General features: G+C 41.4%; 1 protein-coding gene across 4 annotated transcripts in view; it reads left to right on the top strand.

Moving 5' to 3' along the window:
* FMNL2 (formin like 2) overlaps positions 1-20,128 on the top strand; it is a 347,713-nt gene that overhangs the window by 232,963 nt on the left and 94,622 nt on the right. For all 4 annotated transcript variants that reach the window (XM_066279848.1, XM_066279851.1, XM_066279849.1 and 1 more), the window contains exons 4-6: positions 3,385-3,461; positions 14,558-14,641; positions 18,293-18,445. In XM_066279848.1, coding sequence (XP_066135945.1) covers positions 3,385-3,461; positions 14,558-14,641; positions 18,293-18,445 — 314 coding nt within the window. The remainder of the gene's footprint in view (positions 1-3,384; positions 3,462-14,557; positions 14,642-18,292; positions 18,446-20,128) is intronic.

The raw sequence follows: 20,128 nt of genomic DNA, 5'->3' as shown, positions 1-20,128 counted from the left end.
TGAATACCAGGCAGTTCTTAGTGTGTGCTTTGGGGGTGGGAGAGATTGCTCATGTCTGGCATGGAAAAGGCCCCAGAGCATGAAGCCAGGAGTCTGGTCCTCCTCAGGGGCACTGCAGTCACGAAAGGAAAGCTGTTGTCTAGGTCTCCAGGGCTCAGTTGCTGCGGTAGGCCCATCCCGGGCGCATCCCTGGGCCTTCTTGGGGAGAGAGCCAGGACTGGGGTGGAGATTGCTAAGGGTGGTACTCTGCTCCTTTTTGCTGGTCTCTTCAGGGACATGATTGCTCTTGTAAAGCATTCTGGATACAGTGTAGGAGTACAGTGTTAGCACTCATTGTTTACATCAGTGCCTTTCAACCGGCGTGCTACAAGAATCTTTAAAGCATGCAGCACCTGACTGGTTGGAGGCACTGACCACTTTTCCCTTAGATTGTCAAATAATAACAATTTTTTAAAAATGACAGTAGCCAACACCACAATAGCTATGTGGTATGACTGAGTCAAGATTATACCTATTTTTTTAAAAATCAAATTGGCAAATATATATATATATATATTTGGTATGCTGCAGAATGTCAGTAAGTAGTTCACATGTGCTGTAAGATGAAAAAGGTTGCAGTCTCTGGTTTATGTGTTTAGAGAAGCAGGTGCCTAGGCTTCTCTGTTGTCTGGCTTAAAATCAAACCGTTCACGAGGAAGTATAGTACAAGGGCAAAGTCAGTTTAGTTTTACTTTAGGTATCATGTGGTTTTCAGTAAGTGGCTAATAAATGTCTGCTGTTGTTTCCATCATAGAGTTTTTATTGAGCTTTGTTCAGACACCTGCCTCTCAGTCCTTCAGTGCCCTCTCTTTTATACTCTGTTATGTTCCCGGTGCTTTGCGGGGTGCCTGGTAGCTGGCAGTGTCTGGAAGGGATGGCCTTCCCCTTGAAGCATATGGCAGGGTTGGGAATGGGCAAAGACCTCAGGAGCCAGTCAGAAATGAGCAAATGCATAGCCAGGATCACTCAGTTGTTTCTAGAGGCCACAAGTGTAGAGCCCAAGTCCTGTGACTCTGACATGGGCATGGGCCATCTGGAGCAGGCAGCACACCTGGAAGTGGTTTCCTGGCCATGTGGTTGTAGACCCTAGGTCAGGGGTCCCAAGACTTTTTACACATGGGGCCAGTTCACTGTCCCTCAGACTGTTGGAGGGCCTCCACATACAGTGCTCCTCTCACTGACCACCAATGAAGAGGTGCCCCTTCCGGAAGTGCAGCGGGGGCCGCATGCGGCCCACGGGCCATAGTTTGGGGACACCTGCCCTAGGTCATCTGCATTCCTCATTGCTGGAAAGCACTCCAGGAAGCAGTGGTGTAAGTGTCTCTCTAAACTGTGGATGATTCTGCCAGTCTTTAGGTCTTTCTTGATAAGAGAGGGGGTGTCCTTTTTTCACTGCATTGAGGATGCTCTTATATCACATATCCCACTGTACCTGAATTCTGAAATCCCGAGAATGTCTCTGGGGTGCTTTAGGGATGTCAACCAGGGGAAACGTGTGAGACCGTTTGCTTCCATAGGGCCCTGGTGAGGAGCAGTTGAGGCAGAAGCAAAGGGCCTTCAGAAGAGGGGAAGAGAATGACAGGAGCCCGCCCATGCTGAGCAAGGTTCCAGCTCTTCACTGGGCACCAGGTTCCACCTGTGGTCTGGGACAGTCCCGCCCACCCCATGTCCTGGAATCCTCCTTTCCGACTTTCTCCTTCTTTCCTGTCCTTGTATGCGTTGGAGCGGACGACACTGTTTACCCCACAGTTATGGCAATAGGAAAGAGGTCCTAATATCCTGAGCAAGAATTCCCAAAGCCTTTTCCTAAAAACAGTGTAACATGAAGGTGATGTGGATCTATAGGACAGAAAGCATAGAACTTAGCCTGACCAGGTGGTGGCACAGTGAATAGAGCATCGGACTGGTATGTGGAAGGACCCAGGTTCGAGACCCCGAGCTTGCCAGCTTGAGCGTGGGCTCATCTGGTTTGAGCAAAAGCTCACCAGCTTGGACTCAAGATTGCTGGCTCGAGCAAGGGGTCACTCGGTCTGCTGAAGGCCCGCGGTCAAGGCATATATGAGAGAGCAATCAATGAACAACTAAGATGTCGCAATGAAAAACTGATGATTGATGCTTCTCATCTCTCTCCATTCCTGTCTGTCTATCCCTCTCTCAGACTCTGTAAAAAACAACAACAACAAAAAAACCCGAAACTCATCTTAGAAGGCATTGTACATCAAATGTCCTTCTTCCAGAGTGACCCAAGACTTGAGTTACCATAAATAAATGTTTCTATCGGAAATTGTGTTCCACAGAACTGATGTATAGTGCAACTTAGTGAAACCTGGAAGGTTATTTGGAGTTGAAAAGCCAGAGAGGTGGATACATTTACTATCAGAGGGAAGATTCATTGAAGAAGAAAGACATGAAGGAGTTATGGAAGGACCAGTGGGATTTTATAGGCATGGAAATGAGGGAGGACATTCCAAAAGTAGGAGGGAGGGGCTTCAGAGCACGGACCTTCCAGGTGAGGACTCACGGGCAGAGGTAACTATGAATGTTTATTTTTAGAAAATGTCAGGTCATGCAGAAAAGAATTAACATAGCAAGCCGGAGACTGTTATCTTAGGAAGACCTGCCATCAGGTCTCCTGATGGCCACCTGGGGACTTGAATTTTGGGAGAGCCGCACCATTCCCTGAGAAGAGTGACTCCTGATGCCTAGACTATTTATGCTAACAGCATGGTTTGTGCTGACTGCCTGTTTTTCCTTCTGGGAGTCTGCACTTCTGGGATGTGTTAGGCTGAGAGTGCCTAAATGAGCCAGCCCCCAGTAAAAACCCTGAGCATCGAGTCCCTAATGAGCTTCCTGGCCTGGGACAAGATTTCACAAATACTGTTATTTGTGACTCTGCTGGGACTTCTCTTGGAAGCTTATGTCTAGTTTCCCCCAGACTTCACCCCAAGTATCATTTCCCTTTGCTGACTGACCTCTGTCTCTGTGCTGTAATAAATCCTAGCCATAAGGACAGCGATATGCTGAGTCCCTGTGAAGCATTGAAACCGGGGTGGTCTTAGGGACCCTGGCACATAGACATATGTATTGATGACTATTATTGTATTTTAAAGTAGGGAAAAATAGTCTACTTATTTGAATACACTTAGTACATAAAAGGAGTAATTTTTCCCAATCCTCTTGCATAAGCTGATGAGAAAAATTTGTGTGCTTTGCAAAAAGAAATGTGAGAGAAGCCCATGTCAGAAGCAGAGATATTTTCATATGGTGTTAAATTATTACAAGTAAGTTACAGTTTTGGCAGTTGCTAAAATATGTTTTGTGAGAATATGTGTTCTTGAATTCTAGAAATTCAGACGGCGTGTTCAAGAATCCACACAAGTGCTAAGAGAACTGGAAATTTCTTTAAGAACCAACCATATTGGGTAAGTGTGCCCATTTAACATTTTAGCCTCAAGGCTTTACAGAGTGACTGTATCATATCCAAAGAGTTCAGCTTCCTTACTGTGCTTTCTAGGTTCGGACACTGAGGTTTAGACGGGTGGAACCTGTGTTGGTATTTGAACTGCTCACTGTACAAGAATCAGTAGAAGCAGGACAGACAGCCCTTGATTTGGGATATTTATAACCATGCTAAAAATTCTTTGCTTGGGTGCAGTAGTAAGTGCTTGGTCTCTTGTCTGCATAATAATTCTTTGGCAATAGCAACCCCAACAAGTAATGTCGACAGAGATCCTGGAAGATCTCTGAGCCTTCTTGGGAGTTTTCCGAGCTGCTTATTTTAAATTGCTCTATTCTCCTTTCCTTAATTCCCTGACCTTTCTTCTGGCCAGAAGGGACAAAGCTAGAGTGATGTCATGTAATGTACCTCATTGCACTTAGATACTTTGTTCTGAGTCTCTTCGACATCTCAAAATTTCAGGACCAGGAAATGTAAATCCGCTCTAGACAAGAGCTTGAGGAATCTCTTCGCTGAGCATTTCTAAGAGTTTTTCAAGCAGCAACATGGTTGCTTTGACTTAAGCAAGTGCAACTCCATGACATAATTGTACAGTACCTTCAAATAAGATGGTTTATCTCCAAGGCAGAGTGATATTACACATCCTATTTTGTATCCTGAGTTCTTCCTAAAGTTTCTGTTTAAAACCCAGAAAGTTATTTAACCCTTGAGTTATGAGTCTTTGAGTTTTACAATGAGAAGATTATAGACTTAAATCTTTTAGACTTTTTCCTTGTAGCATTCTTTGCAGTTCTATTGAAAATGAAGTTTTACGTGTGTGTGTGTGTATATATATATATATATTATTTTACAGTTTCACAGAGTATTTTGTGAAATAAATATATAGATAACAGTTTACTTCTACTTTAGACTATGTTTGCTCTGAGCCATTGAAGTGCTTAATTTTCAGTTGTTTTGGAATAAGCTTTTTTAAATTGCCAAAGTGCAAGGTTGAAATCAAGCCAGATGTAGCCTGGGTGACAATGTTCATTTTCTAGAGCAGGGGTCAGGAAACTGGCTGGGAGAGCCATGAACGCCACATATTTTAAAATGTAATTCCGTGAGAGCCATATAATGACTTGTGTACGTTATGCATTATCCAATAAAAATTTGATGGTGTTCTGGAAGACAGCTGTGATTGGCTCCAGCCACCTGTAACCATGAACATGAGTGGTAGGAAATGAATGGATTGTTATACATGAGAATGTTTTATATTTTTAACGTTATTATTTTTTTTTATCAAAGATTTGTCTGCGAGCCAGATGCAGCCATCAAAAGAGCCACATCTGGCTCGCAAGCCATAGGTTCCTGACCCCTGTCCTAGAGGATAACTTTGCATGTCTGTTACCTTGAGAATGAAAAATTCAAAAAATAGACTGATTCTCACTAAAGTTGAATGTCACCTTTATCCCCCAAAATGGGCTATCGAACCATGGACCATAGAATCATGATTTAGAACTGGAAGAGAAATTAAGGATTATCATGTCCCTCATTTTACTCTCCAGCTGTAGAGCCAGGTGCTTTTATTCTAAGTGTTGTGTTCTTTTTCTTATGTTGCCTAACCTGGCAGCCCTTTCCCTGAAAGGAAATAAGATAATCAGGGCTCTGGGATCAAAGCAATGAGTCTTGTCTATTGGGGGTGAAAGTGGTGGTAATTTAATACAGTTGGGCATCCAAGCTCGGGAAATTTACATAGTTTCCAATATTTGTGGATCAGGAGCTAGATTCCATTGGGTAAGGCCCAACCCTATATTGTTGGCACTACTTCTTGACTGAAAGTGTTAGAATGAGCTGCAGCCAGAATTTCTACAAATTGTCAAAAAGCATTTCTTCAAGCATTGCTGGAATAATGTGAAATTGACCATCAAATACCAAAGCAGGGATGATCATTTCCAATACAAAGTTGGCTAAATTGTAGAGCCCTGGTTGGGTTGAAGCCAGTGCAAGTCTGCAAGCAATTGGAGTGGTTTGTTGTTTAGGATACTATGGACATGTTGAAAGATTCTTACATTTCTTTCATCTTCTCCAGCTGAAGTTTTCCCTATTTACCACCTATGTGAGGCACTTTGAAAGCTTTGCCTTCGGCAGCAGAAAAATGCATGGAGGTGCATTTTCTGTTGTATGCATATAAGGTTATGCCCATTACTGGCATAACCTTATATGGAATGAAGCCGCACGCTGGGATTTTGACCTATCTTGCCTGTCCTGAAAACCCAAACCTGAACTGGACTCTTCATTATGGAAACTAACTGGCTTGAACTCATCTGGCTGGGAAGTTGTCTGAAAAGTTACTCATTGATGTGAAAATAATTAATGCAGTGAGGAATTCTTGGAATGCAAGGTTCTAACTAAGGGATCTATAGAATTCATTGTACTCTTTAAGACATCATAATAGAAGGGTCATTGGGTGCCCATCTGCCTTATGAAAAAGTGAGGTCTTGGTTCAGATTTTTTCTATGCACCTTATTTGTTATTTGGCTTTAGGTAAGTTACATAAGTGCTCTGTACTTGCCATATGATCTGTTAACTTCTCTAAATAAGGATAACTTATGTACTTAAAACATATTTTACTTATACTCCATAGAAATGTTGTAAATATTAAATGAAGTAACTTATAAAAGATTCAATCTAGGGTTTAATACATAATAATTACTCACTATATGATAGCTGTTGTTTGTTGGGATGCTTGTTGAAAATATTATATCTAATAATAATTCAACAATATTGTGTAATATATCCCTGAGGAATTCCATGCAGAGAATGTTGCTTTCTCTGTCTAAAAATGTCCCTCATACCTAGGAGATTGTTGCTTACCAGAAATTAAAAGGAAAAATTACATTTAAAATCTACTTGTCCTGCCTGACCAGGTGGTGGTGCAGTGGATAGAGCATTGGACTGGGATGTGGAGGACCCAGGTTTGAGACCCCAAGGTCACCAGCTTGAGCGTGGGCTCATCTGGTTTGAGCAGGGCTCACCAGCTTGGACCCAAGGTCGCTGGCTTGAGCAAGGGGTTACTCGGTCTGCTGAAGGCCCGTGGTCAAGGCACATATGAGAAAGCAATCAGTGAACAACTAAGGTGTCGCAACAAAAAACTGATGATTGATGCTTCTCATCCCTCTTTGTTCCTGTCTGTCTGTCGCTATCTATCCCTCTCTCTGACTCTCTCTGTCTCTGTAAAAAAAAAAATTTTCCTAAATAATTTATTCTTGGCCCAAACTTATATTTCAGGGTTAAAGTGAAGGGCTTTACTGAGGTAACATTCCAAGGTATAGCTTTGTTAAGCAAAGGGTTTGTTCTGAGTTGTGATATTAACTTAAAACTCTATAAATGGAGCAATCATCTGGGAAAGAAAATTAATTTTCTTTGAGCCAAATTGAAATAAGAATTGGACTAGAAATAATCTCATTTACTTATTCTTAGGAATTATGACAATAGAGAAGAAACGGATTATGACTTATCCAAGTTCTTGAAATGACTTGAAAGGACCAAAGTAATGTCAGGACACGCGGGCCAGGCAGTGTGAGCAGGCACATGTCACGGTGTTTTGGATGTCGTGGTGATAGGATTCAAATGTCAGTGATAGTGTAGTAGTTAGCTCAGTAGATTTTTTTCGGGCTTTATTCCATGGATGAGGTGTAGGCTCTCTCTTATGATAGGTTTAGTAAAAGTCCCTATTGTAGAAATTTAATTTTTATCCCGAGTACAAAGTCATGGAAAATCTGAATGATGCTCATTTCACCTGATTTCCTTGGGAAAGTCGAAAGGATGTGGTTGGAGGGGGAATGTGCAAGGTGGAGGGTTTGTGGAAAGGGGGAGGAACCGAGACACACTGCTCAGTAATATCTTCCCTCAGGGACTCTCAGGTTTTTTTGTTTTGTTTTGTTTTGTTTTTTGCATTTTTCCAAAGCTGGAAACAGGGAGACAGTCAGACAGACTCGCATGTGCCCAACCGGGATCCACCCGGCACACCCACCAGGGGGCGACGCTCTGCCCATCCGGGGCGTCGCTCTGTTGCGACCAGAGCCAGTCTAGTGCCTGAGGCAGAAGCCACAGAGCCATCCTCAGCACCCAGGCCATCTTTGCTCCAGTGGAGCCTTGGCTGTGGGAGGGGAAGAGAGAGACAGAGAGGAAGGAGAGGGGGAGGGGTGGAGAAGCAAATGGGCGCTTCTCCTGTGTGCCCTGGCCGGGAATCGAACCCGGGACTCCTGCACGCCAGGCTGACGCTCTACCACTGAGCCAACCGGCCAGGGCCACTCCCAGCTTTTTTGTGAAACAATGTGGACAGGGCCAAACCAAAAACAAAAAGGAAAGAGCAAAGAAGAACTAAGGCTCATTTTAAGAGGCATAAAACATGTATGAGCTGTGAGTGTGTCAATCTAGCCTACGATTCATTCATTCTTAGATGATGCTTTTTGGAAATGCTCAAGGTTGTTATCATTTTGTCATGGCTTAAGCATTGTATTAGGCATGTTAAATGTATTATTTATATTTTACATATAGTATCTTTTTTTTATTACCTTTTACCTCTGAACCTCCATTTTACAGATGAGAGCTGAGTCAGCTAATTATCTTGCTCAAGTCCACACAATGTAGAAGCACTGAGATTCAAACCTAGATATGTCCAAGCCTGCTATAAAACCAGTAGTTCTTAAATTTTTTAATTTTTAGGACACCTTTCCTCTCTTAAATTATTTTGAACCCCAATAAGCTTGTATTTTTATGGGTTTTACCTATTAATGTTTACCATATTGGAAATTTAAATGGATACATTTTAAATATGTTTCTTCAATAAAATTTAATATTTATTAAATATTTAGTAACTTTAAATATGTAAATACAAAATAATAAACATAATACAGCACAAATAACATATTACATAAAAACAACTTTTCCAAAGCAGAGGAAATTAATGACAGGAATGGCATTAATTTACATGTTTACAAATCTCTTTAATGTCTTGTTAATAGGAGGCAGCTGGATCCTCTACTGCTGCTTTCAGTTTGCTGGGCTGTGTTGTTTTGGTTGATGTATGTGAAGAAAACCTGGCCTTAAACAGATACACACTTGGAAAAAGAAGTTTTGTGGGGTTTTTAATATATAATTTTATTGTTTAAATTTTTTTTCAATTACAGTTTACATTCAGTATTTTTAGTTTTAGATGTACAGCATAGTGGCTAGACAACCGTGTGCTTGAGAAAGTGGTCCTCAGTGTGATCCCGCCTGGACCCACACATACTTATTGCAATACCACTGCCTGTATTTCCTATGCTCTACTTTGCATTCCCATGACTATTTTGTAACTACTAATCTATACTTCTCGATCCCTTAATCTTTTTCACCCAGTTCCCTAAACCCCCTCCCCTCTGGCAACCATTGATCTGTCCTCTGAGTCTGTGAGTCTGTTTCTGTTTCGTTTGTTCACTTATATTGTCCTTTGGATTCTACGTATAAGTGAAATCTTTCTCTGACTTATTTCACTTAGCATTATACCCTCTCAGTCCATTCATGCTGTCACAAGTGTTAAGATTTTATTCTTTTTTACGGCTAGTATTCCATTGCATGTATGTACCACATTTTTTCAATCCAGTAGTCTGTTTATGGATACTTGGGTTGCTTCCATAGCTTGGCTATTGTAAATAATGCTGCAGTGAACATAGGGCACATATATTCTTTTAAATGAGTGTTTTGGGTTTCTTTGTATTTATACCCAGGAGTGGAATCTCTGGGTTATAAGGCAGTCCGATTTTTAATTTTTTGAGGAATCTCCATACTGTTTTCCACAGTGGCTGCACCAATCTGCATTCCCACCAGCAGTGCAGGAGGGTTCCCTTTTAGGAGGAGTTTTTAAATAACCTTCTGACAGTTGTGGATATTCTTCTTTGAAATTACACCAAAATTCAAGAAGTAGCAATTTCTTAAAGTTAGCTATAATGTGAAATGTGAAACTATATCAATGAGTTTTTGTTCTCTGTTATACTAAAATCGATTTTGTTATCTCGCCCTTGAATGAGTATTTTTACCCAGTAGTAATTTTCTAACACAGGAATTGGTCATTTGGGAAATATTGTTTCACTGAGCTAACCTGATCTCCCAAACATTGACATGTTTTATTGTACATGATAAAAACAATCACATTTGTTAGTAACCACCAGTCTCATCAGAATATATTTTAAGTATTGGAAAGCTGTCAAGCTCATGGTGGTGAATACAAATGTTCCAAAATTCTAACTTCTTTTTTGTTCGAAAGCTCAAATTTTATCATTGACAGCAAATACCACCAGTTGTTTTTCTCAAAATGACAGGGTCACTTCATTCACTTTAGAGAAAATATCTGCCAAGCACCCGGACCGAGTCAGCAGAGCTCGTCAGCCATTGTCTATGTAAATGAGCGGTATGAGCGGTAGCAATAGTCCACCAGGGTTGATCCTCGAGGTCCCGGTGGCACTGGGGTGGGCAGGAGTGCTCTGCATGGGCTTCCCATTGTGTCACACAGAAATGTAAAGATGTGTATTCAAGGAGGAAGGTTTAATAAGATCAATAGTTGCTAGTGCTTCACTAAGGACAGTTTTAAGTGAAGCTGACTTTTGTCCTCCCAAGTGCATGGGGCAAAGAATACAATGAATAGGTGTATTCTTTGGTGGCAACAGTTTTATCTGCATTTCTTTACCATCCATACAAGTGTCAGCACAGTGACAAAAGCAAATATTACTTTCTTAATATTTGTATGGAAACAGTTATTACTCCACAAGTCCCTGGCAGGGTCTCAGGGAACCCCTCGTGGTATGCAGGCTGTACTTTGAGAACCAATTTGTGACACTGTCTCCTAGATATGGTAGCTAATGATGAATCTGGGTGACGCTTCTCTCTCTTGCATCTGTTGTTGTTTTTTTTCATGATTTTTTCAGCCATGACAGTGCCTACCATGTCGACAACAGCTCTCTATAAGAGACTGGCAAAGGGAATTCGCCACTTGCCTCTTTCTCTCATGTGTCTACATGAGAATAATGAAGTTCTAAGATTTGGGGCACAGAAAGAAAACAGCAGCTGGGAAGTGAAGCTTTGACCTGTCTGCAATGAAATGTAGTAACTGCTGGCATCTGTACTTTGAGCTCTTCCTTGGAGAAGGTTTTTCTCCAGAGCTGTTTTTCATGACCGCATCTCTTCCAAATCCCTGAGCAGCTAGCTGATTGGGAATTTGCCTAATTCACATTCACAGCATATGGCAATCACCGTGAATCTGTGAGGTACTTAGCAACTGATGCTTGCTGTCAGAGTCAGAAATAATTCTACCTTATGAAACCTATAATTATCCAATTTGAAACTGTTTGCATATTGGTAATATATAGAAAAAGTGTGTGTAGCATGCTCAGAGATGAAAATGGAAGTTGACTACAGGAACCCTACATTTATGCTGTTTAATTGCATGATTATATACATAAGTCTGCAGAATAGGGCATCCGTACTTTTTTTGTCATTAGATACAAGATACTGGTTTAAAAGTTGTCCCCTTTTCATCTTTACCTATTTTCTATCTTTTTTCATTTCCACAGAATATTAGTGTTACCTCTGTTCTCCCCCTGTACAGAATATTCCAGGTGTGGAAGGGACAGGGATTAAGAGGACGGGAAAAGTGAAGGTTGTGTTCTTTGTTGTTTTCAATTCAAAGCTTTTGTTTTTCTGAAGTGAGTTTACTAACCTGATATCACTTGACAAAGAGGGTAAGGTATTCACAGTCAATCAGCTATGGTGAATTTTTATCTAAATATTTCCTAAATCACCTAGGGCTGCCTGGGCCAGATCAAAGACCCAGGGAAGATCCTGCAGCTTAGAAAATTCGGCCCTGGCTGGTTGGCTCAGCGGTAGAGCGTCGGCCTGGCGTGCAGGGGACCCGGGTTCGATTCCCGGCCAGGGCACATAGGAGAAGCGCCCATTTGCTTCTCCACCCCCCCTTCCTCTCTGTCTCTCTCTTCCCCTCCCGCAGCCAAGGCTCCATTGGAGCAAAGATGACCCGGGCGCTGGGGATGGCTCCTTGGCCTCTGCCCCAGGCACTAGAGTGGCTCTGGTCGCGGCAGAGCATCGCCCTCTGGTGGGCAGAGCATCGCCCCTGGTGGGCGTGCTGGGTGGATCCTGGTCGGGCGCATGCGGGAGTCTGTTTGACTGTCTCTCCCCGTTTCCAGCTTCAGAAAAATACAAAAAAAAAAAAAAAAAAAAAAAGAAAATTCCACCTCTCGGAGGCAGGACACGTCACCCTTTAGCTGGCTTTTTAGGAACTGAGCAGCTGGCTCCTGCCTTTCACTTTGAAAATTGATTTTTAAGGCACTTTTGTTCAAAGTCATCAATTGGGCATGAGAGTACTGATAAGCGCATTGAATTGAAGTAAGAGAAGCTAATGAATAGTCCATCCCTGCATCAAAATATTGCATTTTAGCATTTTGAGTCAAGAGAATTATAGCTCTGATTGTACTTGACTATTTCCTACTCGCTTTCCTTTCTTTCTCTCCTTCCTTTCCTTCTTGCCACCCCTCCCTTTTTAAAATGATCTTTGAGTCATTGGCCTCCTCTCCAGTTCATGGCTGAACTTCCTCAGTGAGGTGAGATGGTAGTGTCGAGACGATGACAGGTCCTCAGAGTGTCCTGGACCATCTCTGCTTTTAAGAGGCAGTGTCCGGAAGATCAGCCAGAAGGACCTACATGGCTGTTTTCTCCAACTTCTAAATTAGAGTATTTTCCTGGGCCACTGAGAACATGTAGACCCTGGCCTGACAGCTCAGTTTGGTAGAGTGGCATCCCAATATGGAAAGGTTTTGGGTTCGATCCCCGGACAGGGCACATACAGGAACAGAGATCAGTGTTCCTGTCTGTCTTTCCCTTTCTCTTTCTCTAAAATTAGTAAATACATTTTTCAGAAGAGAAAAAATTTAAAAACAAACAAAGCAAATATGTAGAACTGAGACTGAAATGGAAAATCTAAACCTTGTAGTGACTTTTTCTATTAAAAAGATGACCTGCTGCCTGCTCTGGGCTTCCTGCTGTGCACCCACCACCAGGGGCCAGTTCAGGTGGAGTAATCAGAGCCCGTAGACCAGGCCGTCGAGGAGCTGAGGGCTTGGATATCAGGAGCAGGCAGTCATCCGGTTTTCACAGTGTATTTCAGTCTTAATTTAGTCTCTTACCAGTTGTAAAAAGATAAAAAGATTCTTTAACTATTTTAAGCTTTTAATTATTGGGACTTAAAAATGTCTACTATCTCCTGAAGCCTAGTGGTAAAGAGAGTTATTAAAATAAATCAAATGAAAATAAGTACGTAGAAGCAGATGCCACGAGACTATATGTGGTGGTTTTGAACTGCAGCTTCCGCTGCACCCAGGAGCCACTGCTGCTGGTCTCAGTAAGCTCTGTAACAGAGCCACTTGGTGAGGCCCCATAGGTGGTGTTTTTCCTTGCCAGTGTTGCCAAGTAAGGTCTCTTAAATTGCATGTTATTTGCTTATGTGTGACTATGTTAAGTGCATGCATTTTATGATAGTTTGCCTGAGACTTAGGGAAAATTCGAGGCAAGCTGTCCTTTTTTCCCCACCTTGCTGACTCCTGGAACCACCTGCAGACATGAGTTTATAGTTTAGAGATGACAGGACTAGAAAGAAAGAATGGCCCTGGCCGGAAAGCTCTGTTGGTTAGAGTGTCATCCCTATATGCAGACGAGATCGGGCGCGTTCAGGGTGGTATGGCCGTAGACATCCCTATATACAAAAGTTGCCAGTTTGATCCCCTATAAAGGGCACATACGGGAACAGATCCGTGTTCCTCCCTCCCTCCCTCCCTCCCTCCCTTCCTCCCTCCCTCCCTCCCTTCCTTTCTTGCTAAAAAGCAATAAATAAATCTTTTTTTAAAAAAAGAAAGAATGAACATTGAGGATAAAACAAAAACCAGGAAAACATCCTCCAAAAAGCAAAAATAAAAAACAGTCATCCCGAGTCCACCATACTTTTTTCTTCCTTTAAGACAAAGACCTTAAGGGGCTGCTCATTCATAAGGACACGTGGTAGAGCTGACCTGTGGTTCTAACAGCTTCCATAGTCACTACCGTGCCCACAGCAGGTGGACCCTGTGAAGAAGGCAGTTATTTTTGAATGTCGCTGACAGATGTACTCAGGTTCTACTTCTGTGATAGTGGCAGACTTTTTTACTATTATTTGTTGGCGTTTCAAAAGAGTATCACGCGTTAACTGAAGAACGCCCTGGAGGAAATCTGTAAGGTTGGAAGTAACAGCTGTTTATCCTCAGAACCTGAAGGTTACCAGTCCACTTCATCTCTAGGCATTATTATGAAAAATGAATAAAAATTGGTTAAAAAAAAAAGTGAACTGCATTTCAAATCTACCATTCAAATGCAAGGTGGTACTATTTTTAAATATATTTTTAAAAAACATATTTGTCATGTCTCAATTCTGATGATGGTGTGCGGTGTCTGCAACTTCTTAAAAAGTTTTAACATTCATGGAAAAAAATTAAGCAAATCATCCCTATTGAATTTCCAGAAGCCCGTAAACACTGGTCTCTCATTGGCTGGTTTAGTGTTTTCTGCAGCTTAGTGTGCCGAGAGAGAGCTGAGCAGGAATTGGACTCACGCCTGGATTTCAGCGGTTATGTCGTCATGTCCCCAGTTGGCCTCATTCCCCGTGCACTCTTGGCTCCTTAGCAAGCAGGCTGTGGATCAGTTATGGTAGAAAAAGTACAGTTAGCCAGTTCCTTTTCTTCAGAAAGTTTCTTAAGGGTTATCTTGAGTCTCTGTAGCAGTAATAAGCATGTACCTGTTGCCCCCTATTGTTGCACTTTGAACTGTTGTGGTCTTCGCTGTCATACCGGAAAGCTCCTACTGCATGTGGTCGAGTCGAGGCTTCCTTACTCCCTGTTTCCTTTCAAGCAATGAATGTTTATGGTGGAAATACCAAAGTTTTCACTGTAGCTTTTTAGGACATAGCCTTTGATGAATCTCCCCAATGATTTTTTTTTCCCCCAACAGATGGGTCAGAGAGTTTTTGAATGAAGAAAACAAAGGTCTTGATGTTCTCGTGGAGTATCTGTCATTTGCTCAGTATGCGGTAACGTAAGTAAAACTTGGCTTGTTCCTTTTGAATTTTATGTGGTCACAGAAGATGCAGCTCAGTGGTTCAATTATACACTGCGCCGACGGGAGAAACCAGAAGCAGATGTGGTATTGGTTTAAGGAGGTTTGTTTCTATTCAAATAACTAAAAGCAAATCTCACAATGTAATTAGAAACGCTTTTAAGGCAGAAATAAAACAGCAGAGTAAAAATTACCCTTAGAGGCCTGAGTCCTTACTTTAAAAAGAACTTTCTTTAGTACCTAAATCACATATAGTAAATGCTCTAACACTTACTAAAAGGTATATGCTACATTGTTGAGTGACAAAAGCAATATTCAAAAATGTGACTCCTTTTTATTTTAAAAAATTACATATATATGTATATTTGCATGAGCTAGTAAATAGAGAAATAGATACCAAACTGGAGGGGAGGGTAAGAAGAGGCTTCCCCTTTTTACTTTTTATGTATTTGTATTGGTTTGACTCCTCCTTCCTAAAGGTGATGGGGAGAAAACACTGGAGCAGAGGAGGGGGAGGCAAAAGTTAAATTTATGTAACTTAGTTTTTGTTAAGTCATAAAATTTTCCCATTTGTAGTAAAGAGGTACAAATATATGTTGACAGAAAATGATTTGACTTTGGGTCATGGGCACACAAGTCAATCAACAGTTCAGATGCTGTAGAGATGTTCAGTTGAAACCTGTGTACTCTTATTGATTCATGTCACACCATTAAATTTAATTTCAAAATAAATATTTTTAAGTTCCCCATTTGTGGCCTGACCTGTGGTGGCGCAGTGGATAAAGCGTCGACCTGGAATGCTGAGGTTGCCGGTTCAAAACCTTGGGCTTGCCTGGTCAAGGCACATATGGGAGTTGATGCTTCCAGCTCCTCCCCCCTTCTCTCTGTCTCTCTCTCCTTGCTCTCTCTCTCTGTCTCTCTCTCTCTTCTCTAAAGAAATGAATAAATAAATTAAAAAAAAAGAAGCCCAAAGGAGTTTCTATTAAAAAAAATCCCCATTTGTTTCACTTCTGGAAATATTTACAACAGGAGTGAAAAGTGTGTATCTGAAGGCGATATTCTCTTCTCACCTTTCCTCCTTTGATCAAAAAAGTATTTTCATGCCCACGGTGTACTCTCACATGGCTTGAGGAAATAATATTGTGTGATATTTTGGCTCAGGTGGTGTTTCTCCCCCCGCCCCCCCCAACTCTTTTTTATTTTTTAAAGCAGGAACTTGTTTTTTTATATTGCCTCACTCTGATAAAGTCCTAAGACCTAACCAGATGCTTTCTGATAATCTTCATTACTTCCTTGAGAATTTGTGAGGAGAAAGCTGTAATTATTCCTACTTGGTGGATGCAGAAACTGAAGTATTAACTGAAACTGGCATGATGAGTTTCAGTGTTGATAGCTCTTGTATATTTTATAGAATAGAGTAAGAAAAACCAAAAGACGAGTTTTTATCGTCCTGGGAAATTGTCCTCTAAAATAAGTCCTATTTACAGCATACCCTTCCAAAGATTATTTCTTATCTCCATTATGTCAAAACTGCTCATCTCCTTTACCCTTCATATTATACTGCTCACAAAAGTCAGGGGCTGTTTCTCACCCAATTGGACATGCTTCTGTTCACCCCCACCAATGTCACTTGCTACTCAATCACAATAATTGAGTTTGCATCTCATTTGCATAATCAAACAACTTTCTTTGACTTGTTTGCTTTGCTGATGTTCTTGTTTAATAAAAAAAAAAATCAAATGTTTTTTTTTTCACTTCATATTCATTTAGAAATATCCCCTAATTTTTGTGAGCAGTATATATGACCAACCAATACTATTACCCTGTTGCATATTTTAAAATCTGGAAGACTCTTCATGGAATTAAGGGAGGGCTAAGAAACTTCAGGAATAATGAAAAGAAGGGCATGCTGTGTGTTGTGTTTGCTGTGTAATTAGCCCTTTCCCTACATTACAATGGAACTTGTAAACCAGCCCTTCCAAATGTACCCTCACATAATACCATAAAACCAGTGGGAAACAGCCATGCTACCGGGAGGGGATTCTAATTGTCTGAGACCAGAGATCAAATCCAACAAAAGATCAGAACTCAGAGCTTTGCTTCCCAATTTTCTACTTTCTTTGCATTAACTTAGCGTTTTTTTCTTTGCCAATTAATTTGGTTCTCTTTTGCATGAATTAGATGAAAAATTATATATAGACATATAATTTATGTTTTTTCTGGAAACTAATGGGCTGAAAAATTTCTTCTTATTCCTTGGCATGGGACAGTGTCCTGGCCCCTGTAATGTGAAGCGACAGGCTCATGCTCACCCCAAGAAGGGCGCTTTCTCTAAGGTGGCTCCTTTTCCTGCTGCCTGAGAGCTGAGGACGAGCCTGGAGTGGAAGGAACTGCATGCATGGGGGCTGGGGGCGACTTGGCGAGGGAGTTGAAGACCTGAGGGATCTTGGCCTGTCCCCTCGGCTTACCTTCTCCGATATCAATTATAGGCTTCTATTTTTAGTGCTCAAGGATCTATTCAATTCCTCAGTTCCACCTCTTTTATGTTTAGCACTGTTTCCTGAATTCTAAGGCCTGACAAAATCATCAGACCATTTCAATGACTTATATACACCACTCTGTGACATCTGGATTAGTATTTAATAGACGAAGAGCATCACCTAGTTTACAGATGACTGTTCTAACCAAATATTTTATTTTGGCACTCACACTTTTTATAAAAGTTATACTTTTTCATAAAAAAGTCATACTATTTTGAATATATATTGTTGCTGTGTTTTCTGTGATGGCCGCTAAGGTCTTCCAGATGATATTAATTATAGAGCTTTCTTTTTATTCTCTATCTGGTCAGGTGTTGTTGCTCGGTGGAACTGTGGGTAGAAACAATAGATAATTTCCTTTTTTGCCGGGGGGTGGGTGGGTGGGTGGGAAGCAGAGCCACTGACTTTGGGACAAGAAAATGCATAGAACACCAAGGCCTGTCTGTTTAAAAATACTGTTCCTAAAATTATGCGAGAATGAGTGACTTAACTTGCCATTTATTCTAACATGGTTAACATGAGTAATAACCACAAAAAATGTCAGAGAAACAACAGTCCTACTTTAAAGAGCACCACATTGAGAAGAGATTCCAAAATCAAAGCAAATTCATAAGTTTGTGAGTAATGTATCACATATGGTTGGAAAAGCACACTTGCCAACACACAAGGAGAGAATGTTCAGTGAAAATTGATGGGTAGGAATAAATTAGTATGAGCCTAACATATTGGCTTGTTAAAGCAAAATGAAGACATCTGTAAGATTCCACCGCCCCCTTCCCCAGCTTCCACCGTAGCAATGTTGGCAATTGGCGAGTTAGTGAGTTTTATAGTAAAATACAAATAATACATCACTATTTAATTTTTGCTGTTATTCAGTTATTTTGCCTGGTCCCTATTTGTCATTATGTATTTCTGAAGCTACCACTGAGTTCGTGGACATTCTTTTGCATTTGCTTCTTAGTTTTCTTTGTTTGCAAGGACTACCCAAATCAAGGTGCAGATGTAGGAAAGGAAGGAGCCAGTTCTGCACATCCATGCGTTTGTGTGAATGTGAATCTTTAAGCTCCCTGGCATTTCTCTTTTGTTTTAGTTTTGACTTTGAAAGTGTGGAAAGCGCCATGGAGAGCTCGGTGGACAAAGCGAAACCCTGGAGCAGGTCCATCGAGGACCTGCACAGAGGGAGCAACCTGCCCTCCCCCGTGGGCAACAGTGTGTCCCGCTCGGGAAGACATTCTGCACTGCGGTGAGTTCCTTTCATCAGGAGGGAAGCCACTTTGGTAGGGTACACGGGAACAGCAGGGTTCCCTCCTTCTGTGATGATCCTGGGCCATGTTTTACTGAATCTTGCCACATAGCACTTGCATTTCCAGTCATCTCAAATGAAAGTTCTTTCAGGAGTTCACGGGGTCATCACTTGGCCCACTCTGTAGCATTAAGTAGATTCCAGGAAACACCATTTCTTCATTCAGCACAAAGAGAAAGTTCTGCCAAATGATACAACAACAGTCTCTACAGGGTAGTACGTTTCTGGAACCAGGGAGATGTTGACATGGTGATTCAGGCTGTTTTCTGGGTAGAGGCAGGCCCTTGAGATCTGGGGATCTGAGGAATACCTTGCTGCTGACTGTGCCCTGCTCCTCCTCTCCTGTCATACAGTGGTGACTCAGGTGCGTGCTCCGTGGGACGTGTTCTTAAACATAGGCACAGAATGCTGTAGTGATAATTTTTGTTAATGAGATGTCATTAAGCATGTTTCTTTTGTTTGGTGTGCTCAATTGTCAACCTTCTATTTCCTTCTAAGGATTCCTTCTGTAGTCTCTCCTGGCTGAAGTACCACCATGTCAAGGGAGGGGTGGGTACCACTAGTGGGTGTCATAGCACTGAATTGTTCATTCACTCATACCTACAATTGAAAAACATTTTTGAGCTTCCATAATTTGCTAGGCACTGTACTTAGAGTTAATATTAATATACACGGGCATATAAATCAATATTACCTGACAAGATAGAGGTATCATCTAGAGTCAGTTCATAAAGGTTTCTGTATTCCAGGAGTTTAATAAAAATTTTTATTAATAGCCCCTCATCCCCGAATGTTGCTTCCTCTTTGTAGCTTGAAAACGTATCTCACTTATTCCAGGCTTGATCTGGCAAGTGGACTTTGTTCCCGTCAGTGTTCGAGATCGCCGTGGGTATTGGGTCATTGTGATGGTGTCCACGTGTCAGGTTAGAGTCAGTGAATCGGTGGCTTTCGGGCTTTTCACATATGATAGCTTCTTAATTACCGCTTCTCCCTTTGACTTGGGTTTTGGTCATGAAAAGTTAAAGTCTCTGGAATGAAATTCAGTTCTGCTGAAGGATTTGATGTTTGAATATGATGCTTCTAATCAACCTTTTGGAATATATTTTTGAAATGCCAAGAATATTATTGGGTATAGACTGATTCAACAATAGTGAAGAGCAGTGTTTTAATTCATCCTATGGTATTTGCAGTAGGCCAAGGGCTTATAACCTGGTAGTCTGCATCAACTTGACATGTGGACAGGGACATATAAGGGCCAATTTGGAAGTTGAAGAAAGGCAAGTTGTGCCTGAAGGATTCCCTAAACATCTTTGTAATTGAATGGAAATTCTTACCATTAGTATCGTTACAATTATATGTAAGGGATCTAACTGGCAAAGTAGATTTTAATTTGCTTTTCTGTCATTTCTTCCCTAGAAAGTATCATTTATTGACTAGCTAGCACCTTAACAAGCGATCCCTATTTTTGATTAATGATTCATTATGCCTGCTCTTGAATTATTAAAGACTGTTCGTTGAGAGCACATTGCTTCTGGTACAGGGGGGAGTGAGGAAAATGTGGGAAACATCCCAGGTCCAAGGAGAGAGAGTTGTAATCCTGGGTTCTGGAAGGCATGGTACAGA

The sequence above is a fragment of the Saccopteryx bilineata genome, chromosome 5 (genome assembly GCF_036850765.1).
Source record: "Saccopteryx bilineata isolate mSacBil1 chromosome 5, mSacBil1_pri_phased_curated, whole genome shotgun sequence".
NCBI lineage: Eukaryota > Metazoa > Chordata > Mammalia > Chiroptera > Emballonuridae > Saccopteryx > Saccopteryx bilineata.
This window is presented reverse-complemented; position numbering and strand designations above follow the sequence as displayed.